Source organism: Podarcis liolepis, assembly GCF_965112155.1.
Source record: "Podarcis liolepis genome assembly, chromosome: 3".
Taxonomy (NCBI): Eukaryota; Metazoa; Chordata; class Lepidosauria; order Squamata; family Lacertidae; genus Podarcis; species Podarcis liolepis.
The window spans coordinates 121,068,432-121,088,092 of record NC_139557.1 but is presented as its reverse complement, the minus strand read 5'-3'; the positions used below and the strand labels follow the sequence as shown (position 1 = coordinate 121,088,092).

The 19,661-nt window shown below is 48.8% G+C and overlaps 1 protein-coding gene across 1 annotated transcript in view; it reads right to left on the bottom strand.

Annotated features, from left to right (window-relative positions):
- Positions 1-19,661, bottom strand: part of INTS9 (integrator complex subunit 9) — a 66,213-nt gene that overhangs the window by 8,051 nt on the left and 38,501 nt on the right. Inside the window, exons 10-14 of the mRNA XM_083494412.1 lie at positions 14,561-14,741; positions 10,953-11,013; positions 6,329-6,500; positions 5,357-5,481; positions 4,115-4,282 (exon numbers count right to left, since the gene is read on the bottom strand). Of these exons, the coding sequence (XP_083350538.1) occupies positions 4,115-4,282; positions 5,357-5,481; positions 6,329-6,500; positions 10,953-11,013; positions 14,561-14,741 (707 nt within the window). The remainder of the gene's footprint in view (positions 1-4,114; positions 4,283-5,356; positions 5,482-6,328; positions 6,501-10,952; positions 11,014-14,560; positions 14,742-19,661) is intronic.

The following is a 19,661-nucleotide window of genomic DNA, read 5'->3' as shown; positions in this document are numbered from 1 at the left end:
ACCTCCTCACACCTCCCATTTTGTATTCCCATTTAAAAAGTCCTTTCAGCAAATCCTTACCCTCTGTCATTTTTCATAACTCTGTGTCATCGCCTATTGTAAATATATATTTCTTAAGTGTTAACAATCCATACTTGCATGCTCTTAAAAAACTTTTAACCAATACCACTTATTTTCCATCCAACATCATTTTAACTTTCCTTAATTTTACAGTATTTCTGCAGGTAGTCTTTAAATTTCTTCCAATCTTCTTCCACCAACTCTTCTCCCTGGTCACGGATTCTGCCAGTCATTTCTGCCAATTCCATGTAGTCCATCACCTTCATCTGCCATTCTTCCAGGGTGGGTAGATCTTGTGTCTTCCAATACTTTGCAATGAGTATTCTTGCTGCTGTTGTTGCATATGCAGTGTTTGGATTCCAAGCTGTTTGAGTACCAAGGCGTTTGAGAACCAAGGTACCACTTTACTGGAATGATGGCCATCTTCAGATATCTGAAGAGCTGTCGCAAGGAAGAGGGAGCAGCTTCTTTTCTGCTACTCTGGAGGGGAAGACCCAAACCAAGCTGCAAGAAAGGAGATTCTGACTAAACCTTAGGAGGGACTTTCTGGCGATAAGAGGCGTTCAGTGGTGGAACAAAGTACCTGGGAAGGTGCTGGGCTTTTCAAGCAGATGTTGGGTGTCCATCTGTCAGGGATACTTGAGTTCCGATTCCTGCGTTTCTGGGGGGGGGGGTGTGAACTAGGGGCCCCTTCCAACCAGGATTCTATGTACCGTATTTTTCGCCCTATAGGACGCACTTTTTCCCCTCCAAAAATGAAGGGGAAATGTGTGTGCATCCTATGGGGCGAATGCAGGCTTTCCCGGGCTTCTTGCAGCTCCGCGCCACCCTCCGGATACCGGCGCAAAGCTGCGCGGGGCTCTGGAGGGTGGCGCGGAGCTGCCTGCGCTCCAGGGCTTCTTGCAGCTCCGCGCCACCATCCCGATCCCGGCGCGAAGCTGCGCGGAGCTCCGGAGGGTGGCGGGGAGCTGCCTGTGCTCCAGGGCTTCTTGCAGCTCCGCGCCACCCTCCCGATCCCGGCGCGAAGCTGCGCGGGGCTCCGGAGGGCGGCGCGGAGCTGCCTGCGCTCCAGGGCTTCTTGCAGCTCCGCGCCACCCTCCCGATCCCGGCGCGAAGCTGCGCGGAGCTCCGGAGGGTGGCGGGGAGCTGCCTGTGCTCCAGGGCTTCTTGCAGCTCCACGCCACCCTCCCGATCCCGGCGCGAAGCTGCGCAGGGCTCTGGAGGGTGGCGCGGAGCTGCCTGCGCTCCAGGGCTTCTTGCAGCTCCGCGCCACCCTCCCGATCCCGGCGTGAAGCTGCGCGGAGCTCCGGAGGGTGGCGCGGAGCTGCCTGCGCTCCAGGGCTTCCTGCAGCTCCGTGCCACCCCCCGGATCCCGGCGCGAGGTCCTGCGGGGTCGCAAGGCTTGCAGGCAGCAGCCTGCAGCCCATAAGCTCGGGGGATAGCAGGGAGGCGCAGCGCCGCCACCCCGCTATTCCCTGACCTGAAGGCTGGGGGGGAGCAAGCTTGCTTCTCCCCCCCCGCCAGCCCCACAAGCTCGGGGGATAGCGGGGAGGCGGAGCGCCGCCACCCCGCTATTCCCGGACCTGATCTGGAGGCTGGGGGGGGGGGAGAAGCAAGCTTGCTTCTCCCCATCGCCAGCCCCATAAGCTGGGGGACAGCGGGGCAAGCCGCTGCCCCACGGAGGCTAGAGATGCTGTCCCTGAAGGCAGAAGAGGGAGATGGAGCGCTCTGTCTCTCTCTTCTAGCTTGGGGATGGCTGCGCAAACCTGGGGGGGAAATAATTTTTTTCCCCTTGATTTCCCCCCCAAAAAACTTGGTGCGTCCTATGGGCCGGTGCGTCCTATAGGGCGAAAAATACTGTATTTTTGTGGGCTGTGCAGTTGCCAGGCAAAACAGAGAAATGGCTCCCTCTTTAGGCTAATGCCTACTACGTGGCAGCTGACTCCTCCAAGCACCTTGAACGCAAGTCACATGAAGCCACCAGGATTGGGACCAAAACTAGCCTCAGCTGCCAGAAATGCATATGGAGGGCTCAGCTAAAAGCAGCAATTGGGGTTTGGACCCGGGTGGGGATGATCCTGCTGTCTTGCAAGCCATGAGGTGCTTAAATCATACAGTCATCATATTCTTTGGCGATTAGGTTTTATCCATAAAAAAGTTTAGAAAAATACAAAAAACAAAAAAGATACAAAATTACAAAATACAGAAATACAAACATTAAACACAAAAAAGAAAAGAAAAAAACATATAAACAGACAAAAATTCCTTCTTTCTTAATTTCTCCTCTTTGATTAACTTATTTTCCTGACTCCCTCGCGTCTCCCATTTTTGTATCCCTTTTAAAAGTTAGTTCAGCAAATTCATGTCCTGTTAGTCTATCTATTTATTAATCCAATCTTGCATTTTACCTTGTTGCTAAAACCCCTGCAATTCATTTCAATGTCCTCAACATTCAAAAATTTTACAATATTTCTGCAAATACATTTTAAATTTCCTCCAGTCTTCTTCCACCAACTCTTCTCCCTGATCTCGGATTCTGCCAGTCATCCATAAACACAGTTTTAACAATGAGTCTGTAAGTGACTGTGGAGGCCAATTCTGGATCCACACATCCTTTCACAGTGGGGGCATTGGTTTCCGGCTGGGAGTTGATCCCGGTGTGGATTTGCCAAACGTGCCTTCCTCCTAGCATGTTTCTGCCTTGTGTCCTGAGTTCGAGTATCTTTGAAGCCCAGGACACCTTTGGTAAAGGCTGTTCTCCAACTGGAACGCTCGCAGGCCAGTGTTTCCCAGTTGTTGGTGTTTATACTACATTTTTTAAAGATTTGCTCTGAGAGAGTCTTTCAACCTCTTTTGTTGACCACTGGCATTACGCTTTCCATATTTTAGTTTGGGATAGAGCAGTTGCTTTGGAAGACGATCATCAGGCATCCAAACCACATGACCAGTCCGATGAAGTTGATGTTGAAGAATCATCGCTTCGACACTGGTGATCTTTGCTTCTTCTTCACTCACAAGGGTCACAGGAACGTGCAGGCCCATTCACCACAACAAGGTGATGATCCAGTGAGTGGGCACAGAATCATACGGCTCGAAGGAGCCACCAATGGTCATTGATAGTCCAACCTGTGTCCTTGTAGGAATTGCAACTAAAGCAGGCGGTCCCAATCCTTGGCATATCCAGGCAGGTCTGGGAATGTCCTGCCTGAAATCCTGTGTCAGTGTGAAGACCCAGGTTTCCAAAGGTTTGAGGAGGAGCCGTGGCTCAGGGCGAGAACACCTGCTCTGCGTGCAGAAGGACCCAGCTTCAATCCTCAGGTTCGGGACTGGGATCGAATCCTGCCTGAAATCCCAGAGAAGCTGCTGCTGCTGCCGGCCCGTGTGAACAACACTGAGCTAGAGGAACCAAGGGATAAGGCAGCCCCCTGGGTTCCTCACTACGTCCAAGTCAGGCTTGAGGAATTCTCTCCCTCCCCCCACCCCTGATGGTTTCAAGAAGCAGGGAGGAAACAAGAAAGCTCTTAAAAGGTAAAGGGACCCCTGACCATTAGGTCCAGTCGTGGCCGACTCTGGGGTTGCGGCGCTCATCTCGCTTTATTGGCCGAGGGAGCCGGCGTACAGCTTCCGGGTCATGTGGCCAGCATGACTGAGCCGCTTCTGGCGAACCAGAGCAGCGCACGGAAACGCCGTTTACCTTCCTGCCAGAGTGGTACCTATTTATCTACTTGCACTTGGACGTGCTTTCAAACTGCTAGGTTGGCAGGAGCTGGGGCCGAGCAACGGGAGCTCACCCCGTCGCAGGGATTCAAACCGCTGACCTTCTGATCGGCAAGTCCTAGGCTCTGTGGTTTAACCCACAGCACCACCCGCGTCCCTATCTCCTTCATAGTTTGGCTGTCATTCTACACGGCCTCCCTCTTCCCTGTCAGCTACAGGAGAAGGGGGAGGCGATCTCCACCATTCCCCCTCCTCTTCATTCCAGTTCCTGACAGTCCTTCCCCCAACACACCTCCACCCCATATCTTGGTTCGCCTTCACTCACTCACTCACTCACCTCTGGTGTGATTTCAATCTTCTCGTAGCGGCGTTTGAACGGGAGGGTCAGCACCTCGGCTCTGCGGTAGGACATGGGTGGGGGCAGACAGTCGACCATCAAGTCTGTGCGGTGGGCCTGGGTGGGAGGGGGCTGGGTGTACTGCTCCGGACAAACAACGTGGAGAGGCTGCCATGGGGAGGGAGGGAGGGAGGAAAATAGTCAAGGGACAGACACACATCCATGCCCTGATCCGTAAGCCCCTGCGGTAGATGCCTTGTTATAATTTATTACATTTATTTTATACGTTGTCCTTCATCCAAAGATTCCAAGGCGGTTTACATGTATCAAAACAAGAACCTCTTTCTTCTTTGAAAAATAAAAAATAAAAAAATTATTTATCTGGTTTTTCAAATCAAAATTTTGCAATCATATATCGAACATAGATCATAAAAACAAGATTCCAAGGAATCTCCTGGACTTCCATCCTCTCTTTTGTGGGTCCGATTATTCATCATTTCCTCCTGCATCTTTTAGAACAATCCAAATCTTTTAGATCTCCGTTGTGTCCAGAATTCACTCTTAAACGGCAAGTGGTATTCCAATCCTAGTGACAAATTTAACTGTTTACAATGGTCTTTAAGATAAGTTATAAATTTTCCCCATTCCTTATGGTTGGCGGGGCGCAGCTTCCATCCTAAGCCTTTGCGGGGATTGCTCTCCTCCCGAGGAGGCTTGGGAGGGAAGCTGCACGCCCGCCAGCCTTATGGTTGGCGGGGCGCAGCTGGCAGGTGTGCAGGGAAAAGGGAGGCTGCCAGCAAAGCCGCGCAGCCCCCCTACTTCCTGGGGTGCCCCTGAGAGGCCGGCACCCTGGCGCGACGCACCACTAAGCCCTATGGGAAAGACGGCTCTGACGTTGACGGTCAGATAGGTTCAACAATAGAACCCATTGCCTAGGAAGGGTAAGTGGCCTCTCCTGGGCTGGAAGTCTTCAGGCAGAGGCTGCCACCTGCATCAAACCTGCGGTTGGGGCAGGTTACCTTCCACCCCCTGTTCAACTCTTATGATTCTACAACGCACAGCTGCTGTGTTCTGGAAATGGCCAAGTGTTTGGGGCAGGAATGGGGAGCCTGTGGCCTTTGAGATGCTGCCATGGCCCACCATCGCTGGCCCTGGAAGGCCCTAGCCTTGGTTTATTGGGAACTGCCCAGCTTGGCTCTGCAGCGAGGCCCGTGAAGTGGAGAGAGGTCTGGCCTGGTGTACCTGGACTTCTTTGAGTAATTTGGAGAACTGGATGAAGTTCAACCTGGTGTCGATGGGGCAGTAAACGCATTTCATAGCCAGCGGCTGGTATGGAGCCAGGGCATCGAGATAGGAGAAGTCGGGCTCTGTAAACGGAAAGAGAGAGAGAGAGGGATCGGACAAAACACATGCTAATAATAATAATAATAATAATAATAATAATAATAATTATTATTATTATTATTATTATTATTATTATTATTTGTACCCCTCCCATCTGGCTGGGTTTCCCCAGCCACTCTGGGCAGCTTCCACAGAGACCAAAAATACACTAAAATATCACACATTAAAAACTTCCCTGAACAGGGCTGCCTTAAGATGTCTTTTAAATGTCAGGTAGTTGTTTATCGCTTTGACATCTGATGGGAGGGCATTCCACAGGGCGGGCGCCACTACCGAGAAGGCCCTCTGCCTGGTTCCCTGTAGCTTTGCTTCTCGCAATGAGGGAACCGCCAGAAGGCCCTAGGTGCTGGACCTCAGCGTCCGGGCAGAACGATGGGGGTGGAGACGCTCCTTCAGGTATACTGAACCAAGGCCGTTTAGGGCTTTAAAGGTCAGCACCAACACTTTGAATTGTGCTCGGAAACGTACTGGGAGCCAGTGTAGGTCTTTCAAGACCGGTGTTATGTGGTCTCGGCGGCCGCCCCCAGTCACCAGTCTAGCTGCCACATTCTGGATTAGTTGTAGTTTCCGGGTCACCTTCAAAGGTGGCCCCACATAGAGCACAGGTCTCCTCTGGTTTGAAGGAAACAACAACCAAACGGAAACAATTTCTACGTAAACCATAAGATCTAACTAAAGATACAACAATAATATCAATAACAGCAACAAGCTCTCTCCATGAACAATACTCCAGCGCAAGGATCTGCTCAACAGCCTCAGCTTTTGTAGCTGGAGTCAGTCCGCGCTCCACTCTCCCAGCCAGGCTCTTACCTGTAAATATAATGGTGTTAAGGCTGGACTTCCCCCACAGCTCCATGAAATGCACCACGTCCCCAAACCGGAGTGAGGGGTGTCCCGTGAAGACCACGCAGGGCTGCTTGAAGTCGTTGCTGAAGTCTCCGTGGATGCTGGGGTAATGTCTGAGCTTGTTGGTCTGAATGAGCTGGAAGGAGAGAAGGGAAGCTGTCAGAAACCTCCTTTCCCGCGTTCTTCCTTTATTGACATTCGAGCACCGCTCTCGACGCAAGTTATTTATCGCTACCTATGGAATCGGCTCGCATGCCTCTCTTGCACGCAAACGTGTTCAAAGCGTCCTGGCAAAAACGCGTGCCGATACGTCCCTGCAAAAACAGCCGCGCACTAATTCATTCCAAAGCATAAAGCGACGATCCAAACGAGTGATTCGTCTCAATAGCTTTAAAATAGTAGGTATACAATCGATGCTAAAACACTCTTTCGTGTATTAGCAACCAAGGTTATAGCAATAATCATACAGTAGAACCTCGGTTGTCAAACATCTCCGTTGACGAACGTTTTGGAACCCGAATGCCGAAAACCCGGAAGTAAATGATTCAATTTTTGAATGCGCCTTGGAAGTTGAACGGCTTCCACTGTGTGCCTCCCCCCCCCCCCCGATTTTCACCGCTGAAATTGACATTCTCCCTTTGCGCCTCGGTTGTCAAACGTTTCGGAGGTTGAACGGTCTTCCGGAATGTGTTTCGTTCGACAACCAAGGTTTCACTATACTGTATATTGATGGGAATGATAAAACTTTCATTTTTTTAAAAAACCAGAAGCATTTTTACTTGGTATTATAGGTCAGGACATTAATAGGCAAGATGTTAAATTGTTTTTATAACAACTGTGGCAAGAGTATTGTTAGCCCAGAAATGGAAGCAAGAAGAAATTCCGACGAAAGAAGAATGGCAGACGAAATGAACGGGCTATGCAGAATTGGGCAAAATGACAGGAAGGATTCGAAACCTGTGGGACCAGAGATTTACAGAAGATTGGAAGAAGTATATGAATTGAAGAGCAACTGTAATCAGCAAATTACGTTTTGTAAGGAGAAATATACGAAGTGTTACGAAGTAGAAAAAGATAGAGATATTGGTTATGAGTTTTAAATATAATAGGGAAGATAAGAAATGCATACTAAGAGATTACCTAGATTGGAAAATTTTCAGGCAGGATTGATGGAAGTAAAAAAATGGAATAAGATGTAAAAGTATGTTTAATTACTGTTGAAAATGATAAGTTAAAAAAACTAATAAAAATTTATATAAAAAAGTAAAAAAAAAGGGGAATGATAAAACTTTCTGGGTAATTGTGCTGTTCACAACACAAACAACAACACTAGCTACTAGCCATCAGTGGCCCTTTCCTCCTCCGTGGATTTGTCTAATCCTCTTTTAAAGCCATCTAGGCTGGTGGCAGGGAGTTCCACAGTTTAACTTAGCTAACACTAAGCTGGGTTGACCAATGGTCTGACTCAATACAAGGCAGGATCCTGCGCCCCTGGTATCTGACAGTTATCAGCTGGGTCCTGGGCTCAGTGGAAACCACCTGAGAGGCCTCGTGGAATTGTAGCATTGGAAGGGGCCCTGAAGGCCATGTAGTCTAACCCCCGAAATGCAGGAATTTTTTTTGCCTGACGTGGGGCTTGAACCCACAACCCCAAGAGTGGGAGTCTCATGAGCTATTTGGCGTGCCCTCCTCTTTCTACAAGATGGATGCTCAGAAAACACCCCCCCCCGCTCGTTTCCTAGCGAGAAATCTAAATGCGCACATGCGAGCCACGCTGGGAGTTAATAAGCCCTCCGTCTTGCAAATGCGCCTGTAATTAAGCATGGAAGAGATTTCTCCTCGGAGCCCGCCGAGGCCAGCTCTTCAACATCTAAGCGTTACCTCCAGCAACGGGAGTCGGAGGCCCAGCGAAGGACGTGCTAGATGAGGATTATACTTCAAAATGTGGATTTCATGGAGAGCGAGAGAGAAAGAAAGAAAGAGGGAGAGGGAGAGAGAGACCCCTGCAAGCAGCTATTGAGATTTCAGAGACAACCCGAAGGAAGCAGAAACTGCCTCAGAGGTGCTGGCGGGCATTTCCCACCACAAGGAAAGTGGGGTTTGTGAGATGCCATAAATGCCGTCAGATTTGCCTGTGGATTAGTAAGGGAAGCATGAGGTTTCTGGAGCAGGTTTTGATAGCTCTTCCTCCACCAAAGGTGGCCTGGGTGAGTCTGCTGGGGGACTTGACTTGCCTGAAAGGAAGCCTCACCTCAAAAAGACGCCGAATAAAAGGCATATAATCTCAAAAGGGTTATTAAAATCATAGAATTGTTGAAAGGGACCCTGAGGGTCATCTAGACCAGGGGTCAGCAAACGTTTTCAGCAGGGGGCCGGTCTACTGTCCCTCAGACCTTGTGGGGGGCCTGGACTATATTTTTTTTTGGGGGGGGGGAACGAATTCCTATGCCCCAAGGGTGACGCTGTGGGTTAAACCACTGTGCTGCTTGGGCTTGCCAATCGGAAGGTCGGCTGTTCGAATCCCCATGACGGGGTGAGCTCCCATTGCTCGGTCCCTGCTCCTGCCAACCTAGCAGTTCGAAAGCACGTCAAAGTGCAAGTAGATAAATAGGTACCGCTCCGGTGTGAAGTTAAATGGCGTTTTCTGGTTTCGCCAGAAGCGGCTTAGTCATGCTGGCCACATGACCCGGGAAAACTGTCTGCGTACAAATGCCGGCTCCCTCGGCCTTTAAAGCGAGATGAGCGCTGCAACCCCAGAGTCGTTCACCGGTGATTAAACCGGTGGCGATAAAAACAACTTGTTGTCCCTCGTTTGCAGCATTTGGAAGGTCAATGAGCAAGGCTGTAAATCAGAGAAATCTAGGATGCCGTCTTTGGCAAGGCCAAAATACATGGGCAATTCGTTTTGTGTGGGTCTTCACACCCAGAAATTTCAAACCTCCTTTTGAAGATCGATAAGGAAGCAGGTGCTCTGTGGGTTGAATTCATGTCCCTTGCTCCCTCTGGCTGCCCTTAGCGGGAGGGGGAAAGGCCATTTTCCATGCTAGGGTTTTTACTTCTTGAAATCTGGCAAGCCTATATTGGCACTTATGGGTTTGAACATGAGAGGAGGCAGTACTGGCCCTTTCATATCTGGGGACTCAAAATAACCCCCCAATTAGTTACATGTGGAGAACTGCAAAAAGAAAGAAAAAGAAAGAAAATGCAGGGACCGAACCACTGCCCAGTTATGACGTTTCAGCCACATCCCTCTGAGAGGCGTCAAATAGCATCATCAGAAAGAGCCACAGAGCTTCTCAGTAACGACAGAGTCCCCTGCAACTGAATGGTGAATCCTTAAAATGCGACAATTGGCAGAGAACTTTTTCTGCATCTGGAGACTCTTAGCTAAACTTTTTTTTATTATTTTAAGGGAGGAAGACATTTCTGTAAATTCCTGAAATTCTGCAGAACTACGTATCTTTGAAAAGCAATTTCCCCTAAAATGCGTTTCACTATCATATGCCTTTTTATGCATGCTTTACACCGGCAGATGCTGGCTGGAGGAGCACACTGCAAAATTTGGGGAAGTGTGAATTCTGAAAGAGGGCCATGTTCTAGTCTTGTACTGTTTTGGAAAGCCCTTTACACTCATACCTCGGGTTACAGACACTTCAGGTTGCATTTTTTGGGGTTGTTGTTGTTTAGTCGTTTAGTCGTGTCCGACTCTTTGTGACCCCATGGACCAGAGCACGTCAGGCCCTCCTGTCTTCCACTGCCTTCCACAGTTTGGTCAAACTCATGCTAGTAGCTTCGAGAACACTGTCCAACCATCTCGGCCTCTGTCGTCCCCTTCTCCTTGTGCCCTCCATCTTTCCCAACATCAGGGTCTTTTCCAGGGAGTCTTCTCTTCTCCTGAGGTGGCCAAAGTCTTGGAGCCTCAGCTTCAGGATCTGTCCTTCCAGGGAGCACTCAGGGCTGATTTCAGGAGTCTCCTTTTTTGGAGGTCTTTAAGCAGAGGCTTGACAACCATATGTCAGGAGTGCTCTGATGGTGTTTCCTGCTTGGCAGGGGGTTGGACTCGATGGCCCTTGTGGTCTCTTCCAACTCTATGATTCTATGATTCCTTAAGAATGGAGAGGTTTCATCTTCTTGCAGTCCATGGGACTCTCAAGAGTCTCCTCCAGCACCATAATTCAAAACCATCACTTCTTCGGTGATCAGCCTTCTTTATGGTCCAGCTCTCACTTCCATACATCAATACTGGGAAAACCATAGCTTTAACTATACGGACCTTTTTTGGCAAGGTGATGTCTCTGCTTTTTAAGATGTTGTCTAGGTTTGTCATTGCTTTTCTCCCAAGAAGCAGGCGTCTTTTTTGGGTTACGGACTGCTGAAACCTGGAAGTACCGGAACGGGTTACTTCCAGGTTTCAGCGGTCGCGCATGCGCAGACGCGCAACTGCAGGTTGCGAACGTGCACCCCGCACGGATCATGTTCGCAACCCGAGCGTCCACTGTAAATGCAAACTGGCTGGAATTTCTCCCTCGTTCCTTCCACCCACCCTCCTGCGTGAGATGGGATCAGGTGGGCAGGGCAATTCTCTTACCTCCGCATGAGGGAAGGGTGGCTCTGGCAGGTACACCTTCGTCTGCTTATTGTGACACAGCCTGAAGGGTGGGGGGGGGGGGAGAGAGAGAGAGAAAGAGAAAAACAGAGAGAAAAACAAGCCAGATTTACAAACCCATCTGACAACCCATTGCAGTTCAGCACTGCCACCTAGTGCTCAAATCTCCCAACCAAGCAGAGAAATTTTGTGCTGACAGCTGGCAGCATCGTCTAGCCCAGCAGTTCCCAGACCACCCTCCTTTGGTCCCATAAACTCAACCTCTGTTCCCCCTATCCCAGAGGTTTTCAACTTTTTTGAGTCCACGGTTCCCTTAACCAACTGCATTCTTTCTGCGCCCCCCCCGAGAGGCTCAGGAGCAGGCCCAGATGGGGGGGGGGGCGCATATGGGCTACTTGCAGATTCCAAAGGGGGCATCGGTCAGCATATTCACAATCGCAGGGGATGCACTGGGGCGGATGCGCAAAGGCGGCGGTGGCGGTGGGCAGATTCCCTGGGGCCATGGCTGGCAGTGCGAGAGAAAGGCTTCCCAAGCGTCCGGAGCGGGGCCTGCGCTCGGCTCCGCAGAGGAGCGCGGAATGGGCGCCAGGTGGGTGGAGGGGATCAAGGCTCCAGCTGCCAGCGCGCCGCGAACGTGATGGCGGACCATGTTTTTCATGCTGTTAAAAGTTGGTGAGTTTTTGCCTGGAATCCTGTTTGCCAAAAATTAAAACCACATGTACCTTAAAGATAAGTGTATTGGCTTTCTTATCACTAAATTTTTTTTTGAAAATGATGAAAAATTGATGAAGATGTGGCCTTTTGTTTAAAATTTTGTTGACTAGGCCAGGAATATTACTTACACCCGAGGAGTACATATAGCTCAATGAGGATAAAATTGGGTGGAAACCATGTTTTTTAAAGAAATAGTGGCTTATGAGCAATAGTGGCTTTCTCACAAGCATACATCTTTTTTAGGAGTAGAATAAGAAGATGGAGAAGTTTTAATTATAATTTAATTATAATTAATAGCCAAAGCTGTCTACTTAAAAATAGATTTTTAAATACACTATTGAACTATTAAAAATTGTACAATTCATTTTAAAATGAATAATGTATTTATTGTAAAATGTATTTAAAATTATAATACATTATGAAAAAATTATGTTATATACTTACTTATTTATAAGACTTCAGTTATCCCCAGGGTAAAAAAAGGGGGGCACATTATCTACCTGGCCTGGGCCTCTGCCTGGCCCTGCAAGGCCCTGCTCAGGAGCCCAGTTATGTCCCCCACTTGCCTGCAGAGCTGGCAGCCTCTTGCCCTTTTTCGAACACCCTCCCTGGTGGAGCGTTCCCTCAGCCTCCTCTCCTCTCTCCTTGAGAGTCCTCTGGGCAGCCGCCGCCACTGCCCCTGATCTCTGAGCCACCCGCCGCCCCACAGGGGCCTGGGGAAAGGATGCCCCAGACCTAGTGGCCTGGTGGAGACTGGCCAAAGGTGAACGCGAGGCCAGCACCTTGCTCACCTTGGGAGGCAGCAGAAGGTGCTGTCGGGGCTGAATTGGTGGAAATGTTCATCTTCAGCACCAGGCCCTCAGGTTCAGGCAGGCCTTGCACAGGGCAAGCACAAAGAAGGGTCAGCGTGATGCCCTCCTGTCTGCCCGGCCTCCCACGTGTCCGTCCATTCCCCAAAACAAGGGCTGGCGGACTGGCTGGCTGGGCACCCTTGCCCGCTTGCTTGCCTACTCTGAGGCTGCCTCTATTCCTGGCACCCAGCACCCCCTGGACAGCCCCAGAGGCACCATCCGCCTGCGGAGCTGCTGCAACAAACAGCCACACAACCCTTTGGGAGGCAGAAAAGCGAGAGGTTCATCAGAGGAGGGAGGGAAGGAAAGAGGGACAGAGGCCAGTGTTGACTGAAACACCACTGAGCATCACTCAAGGCACCCCAGGGTGTGACTGCCCTATCCTATAAAAAGCATCTATAAAAAAGGATTTTTCAGAATACAGTGGTACCTTGGTTCTCAAACGCCTTGGTACTCAAACAACTTAGAACCAAAACACTGCCAACGCGGAAGTAAGTGTTCTGGCTTGCAAACATTTTCTGGAAGCCGAACATGCTCCATTTTGAGTGTTACACTTCCGTTTTGAGTGTTACGCTGAGGTCTGTCTTTTTTCGCTATTTTGCCTTTTTGTGCCTCTTTTTTGTGTGACTGTGTGGAACCCAGTTCAGCTACTGATTGACTGACTGTGTGACTGCAGTACATTGTTTATTGGTTTCTTTTTATGGATCAGTGGCCTCGTTAGACAGCAAAATTCATGTTAAATTGCTGTTTTAGGGGTTGCTTTTAAAAGTCTGGAACGGATTAATACATTTTGCATTACAGTCATACCTCGGGTTACAGATGCTTCAGGCTGCGTTTTTTCAGGTTACAGACGCGCTGAAACCCGGAAGTACCAGAATTGGTTACTTCCGGGTTTTGGCGGTTGCACATGTTCAGAAGCGCTAAATCACGCTTTGCACATGCGCAGAAGCGCCATATTGCAACCTGCGCGTGTGCAGATGCAGCGCTGCAGCTTGCGAACGTGCCTCCCACACGGATCACTGGTGGTTCCCTCACTACGAGAAGCCAAGTTACAGGGAACCAGGCAGAGGGCCTTCTCGGTAGTGGCACCCGCCCTGTGGAACGCCCTCCCACCAGATGTCAAAGAGAAAAATAGCTACCAAACTTTTAGAAGACATCTGAAGGCAGCCCTGTTTAGGGAAGCTTTTAATGTTTAATAGGTTATTGTATTTTAGTGTTTTGTTGGAAGCCACCCAGAGTGGCTGGGGAAACCCAGCCAGATAGGCGGGGTATAAATAATAAATTATTATTATTATCACCTTCGCAACCTGAGTGTCCACTGTACTTTCTATGGGAAAGCGCAACTTGGTTTAGGAACGGACTTCTGGAATGGATTAAGTTTGAGAACCAAGGTACCACTGTAGTAGCTTTGCTCTCCCACCCTCTCCCACTGTATTCTGCGCTGGTCAGACCTCACCTGGAGTACTGTGTCCAGTTCTGGGCACCACAGTTCAAGAAGGACACTGACAAACTGGAACGTGTCCAGAGGAGGGCAACCAAAATGGTCAAAGGCTTGGAAACGATGCCTTATGAGGAACGGCTAAGGGAGCTGGGCATGTTTAGCCTGGAGAAGAGGAGGTTAAGGGGTGATATGATAGCCATGTTCAAATATATAAAAGGATGTCACATAGAGGAGGGAGAAAGGTTGTTTTCTGCTGCTCCAGAGAAGCGGACACGGAGCAATGGATCCAAACTACAAGAAAGAAGATTCCACCTAAACATTAGGAAGAACTTCCTGACAGTAAGAGCTGTTTGACAGTGGAATTTGCTGCCAAGGCGTGTGGTGGAGTCTCCTACTTTGGAGGTCTTTAAGCAGAGGCTTGACAACCATATGTCAGGAGTGCTCTGATGGTGTTTCCTGCTTGGCAGGGAGTTGGACTCGATGGCCCTTGTGGTCTCTTCCAACTCTATGATTCTATGATTCTTCCTGTGTCGGAGGTATCCCTCTACCCAGCCGTGGGGTACCTCTTTGCTGCCAATACTTACCACTCGGCAAAGATCTGGGAGAACTCGAGGGAGCTGTTTGCCACTGGCGAGATGAAGTAGAAGGGGACATTGGAGAGGCCGGCAGAGTCAATGTACTGGTACAGGCACTCGAGAAGGTCGTAGATCACGCCGGACGGGTAGCAGGGGACCAGGACGTTCCCCCCGTTCCGGACGGTCAAAGCTTAACAAAGAGCAAGGACATGTTTTTGAGTTAGTGAATAGGCAAGAGATAATAATAATAATAATTTTTATTTATACCCCGCCCTCCCCGGCCAGAGCCGGGCTTAGGGCGGCTAACACCAATAAAATCACAGTAAAACATAATGGGGGGGGGGAGAGAGAGACAAAAAACAAAAACCAATTTAAAATACAGGTTAAAATGCAATTTAAAATGCAGCCTCATTTTAAAAGTAGACCATAAGGGGAGGGAAACATAAGGGTCAGAGTGAGTCCAAACCAAAGGCCAGGCGGAACAGCTCCGTCTTGCAGGCCCTGCAGAAAGATGTCAAGTCCCGCAGGGCCCTAGTCTCTTGTGACAGAGCGTTCCACCAAGTCGGGGCCAGTACTGAAAAGGCCCTGGCCCTAGTTGAGACCAATCTAACCACCTTGGGACCTCCAAAGTGTTGTCATTTGTGGACCTTAAGGTCCTCCGCGGGGCATACCAGGAGAGGCGGTCCCGTAGGTACGTGGACCTGAATAACTATTCAGTTTTCTTTTTTAATGGCGCTCAATGGTTCAGAGTACTGGCACCTCTCCATTTTTTTTAACCAAAAAAGCATCTTGTACACTATGCTCACTGGGGATGATGGGGATGATGGGAAGTTCAAAACATCTGGAGAGCAGCAGGTTGGTGAAGGCTGCTCTATAATATCCCCTGCCCCATTGTCTATGTTGCCCCCCCCCCGACAAACTCATATCTTATTTCTTTAAAAAATGGGAAATGATATGTGATGAAATGAAGAGGATGTTTAAAATTACCTTTGTAAAAACTTATGGAATATGCAGAAATGGCAAAACCTTCCATTAAATAAAATAATGGAAATGGTTTATTGAATATTTACAGATAAATTTTAAACAGATATAAACATTGGAAAGATTACTGTCACAACCTGCACTTTTATAAGGGCATATATTTAAAGAAGATGAATAAATGAGCAAATTATGTTAGTTAGGATATGCAGAAGATTTAAGGAACAGCAGAAAGAGGGGGATGGAAGTCAAGTTTTTAAATGTCAAAATGAATGTAAAATTAGTGAAATGTATAACACCAGTGAAACGTATAAACTTGAAAAGTATAAATAAATAAATAAAATATCAAAGGGGGGGGGGTGATTTATTGATATTTTTTAACAATATTGCCAGCTTTGGGACATCTTCCCGTTGGCCTTCATATTAATAAGCCTAACTCCTGCATGGAATGCTTACAGTTGCAGGCAGCATTCAGAGGTGAGTTTAATAAGTAAAACTTAATAAATAAATAAGGGACGCGGGTGGCGCTGTGGGTTAAACCACAGAGCCTAGGACTTGCCGATCAGAAGGTCGGCGGTTCGAATCCCTGCGATGGGGTGAGCTCCCGTTGCTCGGTCCCTGCTCCTGCCCACCTAGCAGTTCGAAAGCACCTCAAAGTGTATGTTGATAAATAGGTACCGCTCTGGCGGGAAGGTAAACGGCGTTTCCGTGCGCTGCTCTGGTTCACCAGAAGCGGCTTAGTCATGCTGGCCACATGACCCGGAAGCTGTACGCCGGCTCCTTTGGCCAATAAAGCGAGATGAGCGCCACAACCCCAGAGTCGGCCACAACTGGACCTAATGGTCAGGGGTCCCTTTACCTTTAATAAATAAATAAGTTAATAATAATAATAATAATAATAATAATAATAATAATAATAATAATAATAATAATTTTATTTATACCCCACCCTCCCCGGCCAGAGCAGGGCTCAGGGCAGCTAACACCAATAAAATAAAACAAGGTTTACACGTCTAGGCGCTTCCAATTGCTCCATTGTCCAAAACTGCTGCCATCGCTTAGCCGGCCTTCGCAATGGACTGGTTTCCATATTCCCTGGCAGCTTTCAATATCCTGGTCCTTCCTTACTTCTTCACTAGATCATTTTTCAAGATGGAGAGAGACCAGAACTGCACACAGAATTCCAAATGAGAATTCACAGCGGCAGAGATCTTCGCTGCTTCATTTGCAATTCCTTTTCCTTGCCTTTTTCCTAGAGTTGCCATATTTCAAGAGGTAAAAAGGAGGACACAAAAAACGAGCCCAAACTGCCAGAGCCAGAGTCTGAACCCAGAGTAACCTGAGCACTTTGTTATTTTATTTTTAAAACCCCAACTCCAGGACATTTGCTCTAAAATGTAAAATACACTGGATGGGTATTTAGGACCTGCAAAAGAGGACACGTCCAGGAATTCCCGGTCGTATGGCAAGTTGGAAACCCTGTCTTTCAAAATGCTGCAATCGTCCTTTAAACAAAAAACACCTGCTCACTTTAAATTAAGCATTTGGAAATGCAATAAAAGGTGGGGGGAAACTGCATCTAATCCTGGGGACAAATAAATAAATAAATGGATTTAGGTTGCTTTAATCCATTGGTTCGAGTCCTACTCTCCAGAGCAGGAGAAAACAAACATGTTCTCTCTTCATGTGATGGCCTTTAAGATATTTGAAAATGCTCATCTGGTCTGTTCCAGTGTGTTGCTGTTGTTTAGTCATGTCCGACTCTTCGTGGCCCCCTGGACCAGGCACTCCTGTCTTCCACTGCCTCCCGCAGTTTGGTCAAACTCATGTTGGCCGCTTCGAGAACACTGTCCCACCATCTCATCCTCTGTCGTCCCCTTCTCCTTGTGCCCTCCATCTTTCCCAACTTTTTCCCAACTCCCTCTTTTCCAGGGAGTCTTCTCTTCTCATGAGGTGGCCAAAGTCTTGGAGCCTCAGCTTCAGGATCTGTCCTTCCAGTGAGCGCTCAGGGCTGATTTCCTTCAGAATGGATGCGTTTGATCTTCTTGGGACTCTCAAGAGTCTCCTCCAGCACCAGAATTCAAAAGCATCCATTCTTCGGCGATCAGCCTTCTTTATGGTCAAGCTCTCACTTCCATACATCACTACTGGGGAAACCATAGCTTGAACTATAAGGACCTTGGTCGGCAAGGTGATGTCTCTGCTTTTTAAGATGCTGTCTAGGTTTGTCATTGCTTTTCTCCCAAGAAGCAGGCATCTTTTAATTTCGTGGCTGCTGTCACCATCTGCAGTGATCATGGAGCCCAAGAAAGTAAAATCTCTCACTGCCTCCATTTCTTCCCCTTCTATTTGCCAGGAGGTGATGGGCCCAGTGGCCATGATATTGGTTTTTTTGATGCTGAGCTTCAGACCATATTTTGCGCTCTCCTCTTTCACCCTCATTAAAAGGCTCTTTAATTCCTCCTTACTTTCTGCCATCAAGGTTCCAATGTAGTCACATCCTTTTCCTGAAGAGGGCAGAAGAGCTCCAAAACGTGGAAAAAAAAATGCAAGTTGGGAGCTTTTACAGCTCTGGCAGCAAAAGCAAGAGAAGCAAGAAACATCTCATGTCTACCCCTGGGGGGGGGGGGGGAATAAAATTCTGATACTCAGCTGGGCATGGAGGCAGATCCTGAGAACCACGGAGGAAAAACCGGCAGAAAATGCTCTGTTCTTCTAAGGCTCTGTAGCCAAGGTGGTGAGCTGCAGTTGTTCCTGAACTACAATTCGCAGCACCCCTGAACACTGGGTCATGCCAGGTGTGGCTGAAGGAAGTCCAGAAACACCTGGTGGGCACCACGTTGTCTAAACCCTGGCTCTGAGGTGTGCGCTTACAAGGCCCTTTCCAGCAAATGATATAATCCAAACGACAACAGTGCCACCGTCAGAATGCCAACAGACGACTCGAGGAAGTGAGCCAAGTCACGCGGTGTGCATTAAATAGCCAAGGAAGCACAAATATACCATATTTTTCGCTCTATAGGGCACACTTTTCCCCCTCCAAAAATGAAGGGGAAATGTGTGTGTGTCCTATGGAGCAAATGCTGGCTCCTTGGCTTCAGCGATAGCAACGCGAAGCCTCCGAAGCGCAGTGGGAGAGCTCCCCCCGCGCTCCAGAGGCTTTGCGCTGCTTTCGCTGAAGCCGCCTGAAGCCCCCGGAGCGCAGCGGGAACTCCGGGGGCTTCAGACAGCTATCCGCAAGCCTTCGGAGCGCAGCAGGTGTTCCCGCTGAGCTCCGAAGGCTTGCGGATAGCCGCCTGAAGAGCGAGAGGAGTCGGTGCACACTGATCCCTCTTGCTCTCCAGGCTTCGCTTCACTGGAGAGGCGTTGCACAGTTTTCCCTCTCTGCGCAGCGCCCCTTCAGTGAAGCGGGAGGAGAAATGGAAGGGGCTCCGTTTCTCTTCCCGCTTCGCTGAAGGGGCGCTTAGCAGAGGGCGGGGGGGAGAATTCCCCTCCCCTCTGTTCTCCCCCTCCTATGGTCCGGTGCGTCCTATAGAGCGAAAAATACGGTGCCCTCTCAAGGGGTTCCAGGGTCGGAAATGATGTTGCAAGGAATTCAGCACCCAGGAAACTTTGTTCTCAGCTTCCCGCCACAGAATTGGAAGGGGCCACAAGGGTCATCTAGTCCAACCCCTGGCAATGCAAGAATTTCTTTTCCAATGTGGGGCTCAAACCCACAACCCTCTGACAGTGGGGGAGAACGTAGCCATGACAGACAGCCACTGATAGCCTTGCCCTTCCAAGGCACATTTTGAGCAGGATGCTAAGTGATGCTGTTCACACCCACGACATCATACAGCTCAACAATTAACAGCTTTTCCGATGGTGAAAATTAATTTGCTAGTTAATTCTAAATATGTAATAGCAGCTGTTGCTATGTTTCTCTATAAACCATCAAAGAGAGAGAGAGAGAGAGAGATTCATTTTGTAGATGTAAATTAAAGGGATATATGGTCACTTTAAGGTCTTGACAGACTAACCAATTCTCTGACCAAGTTGCGTTTAATAATTTTCTCCTGACCATTTGGGTCGAAGCGTATCGGGCCTTTGGCAAATTTTGTAGTCATCTATTAGTCATATAAGGATTTTGATC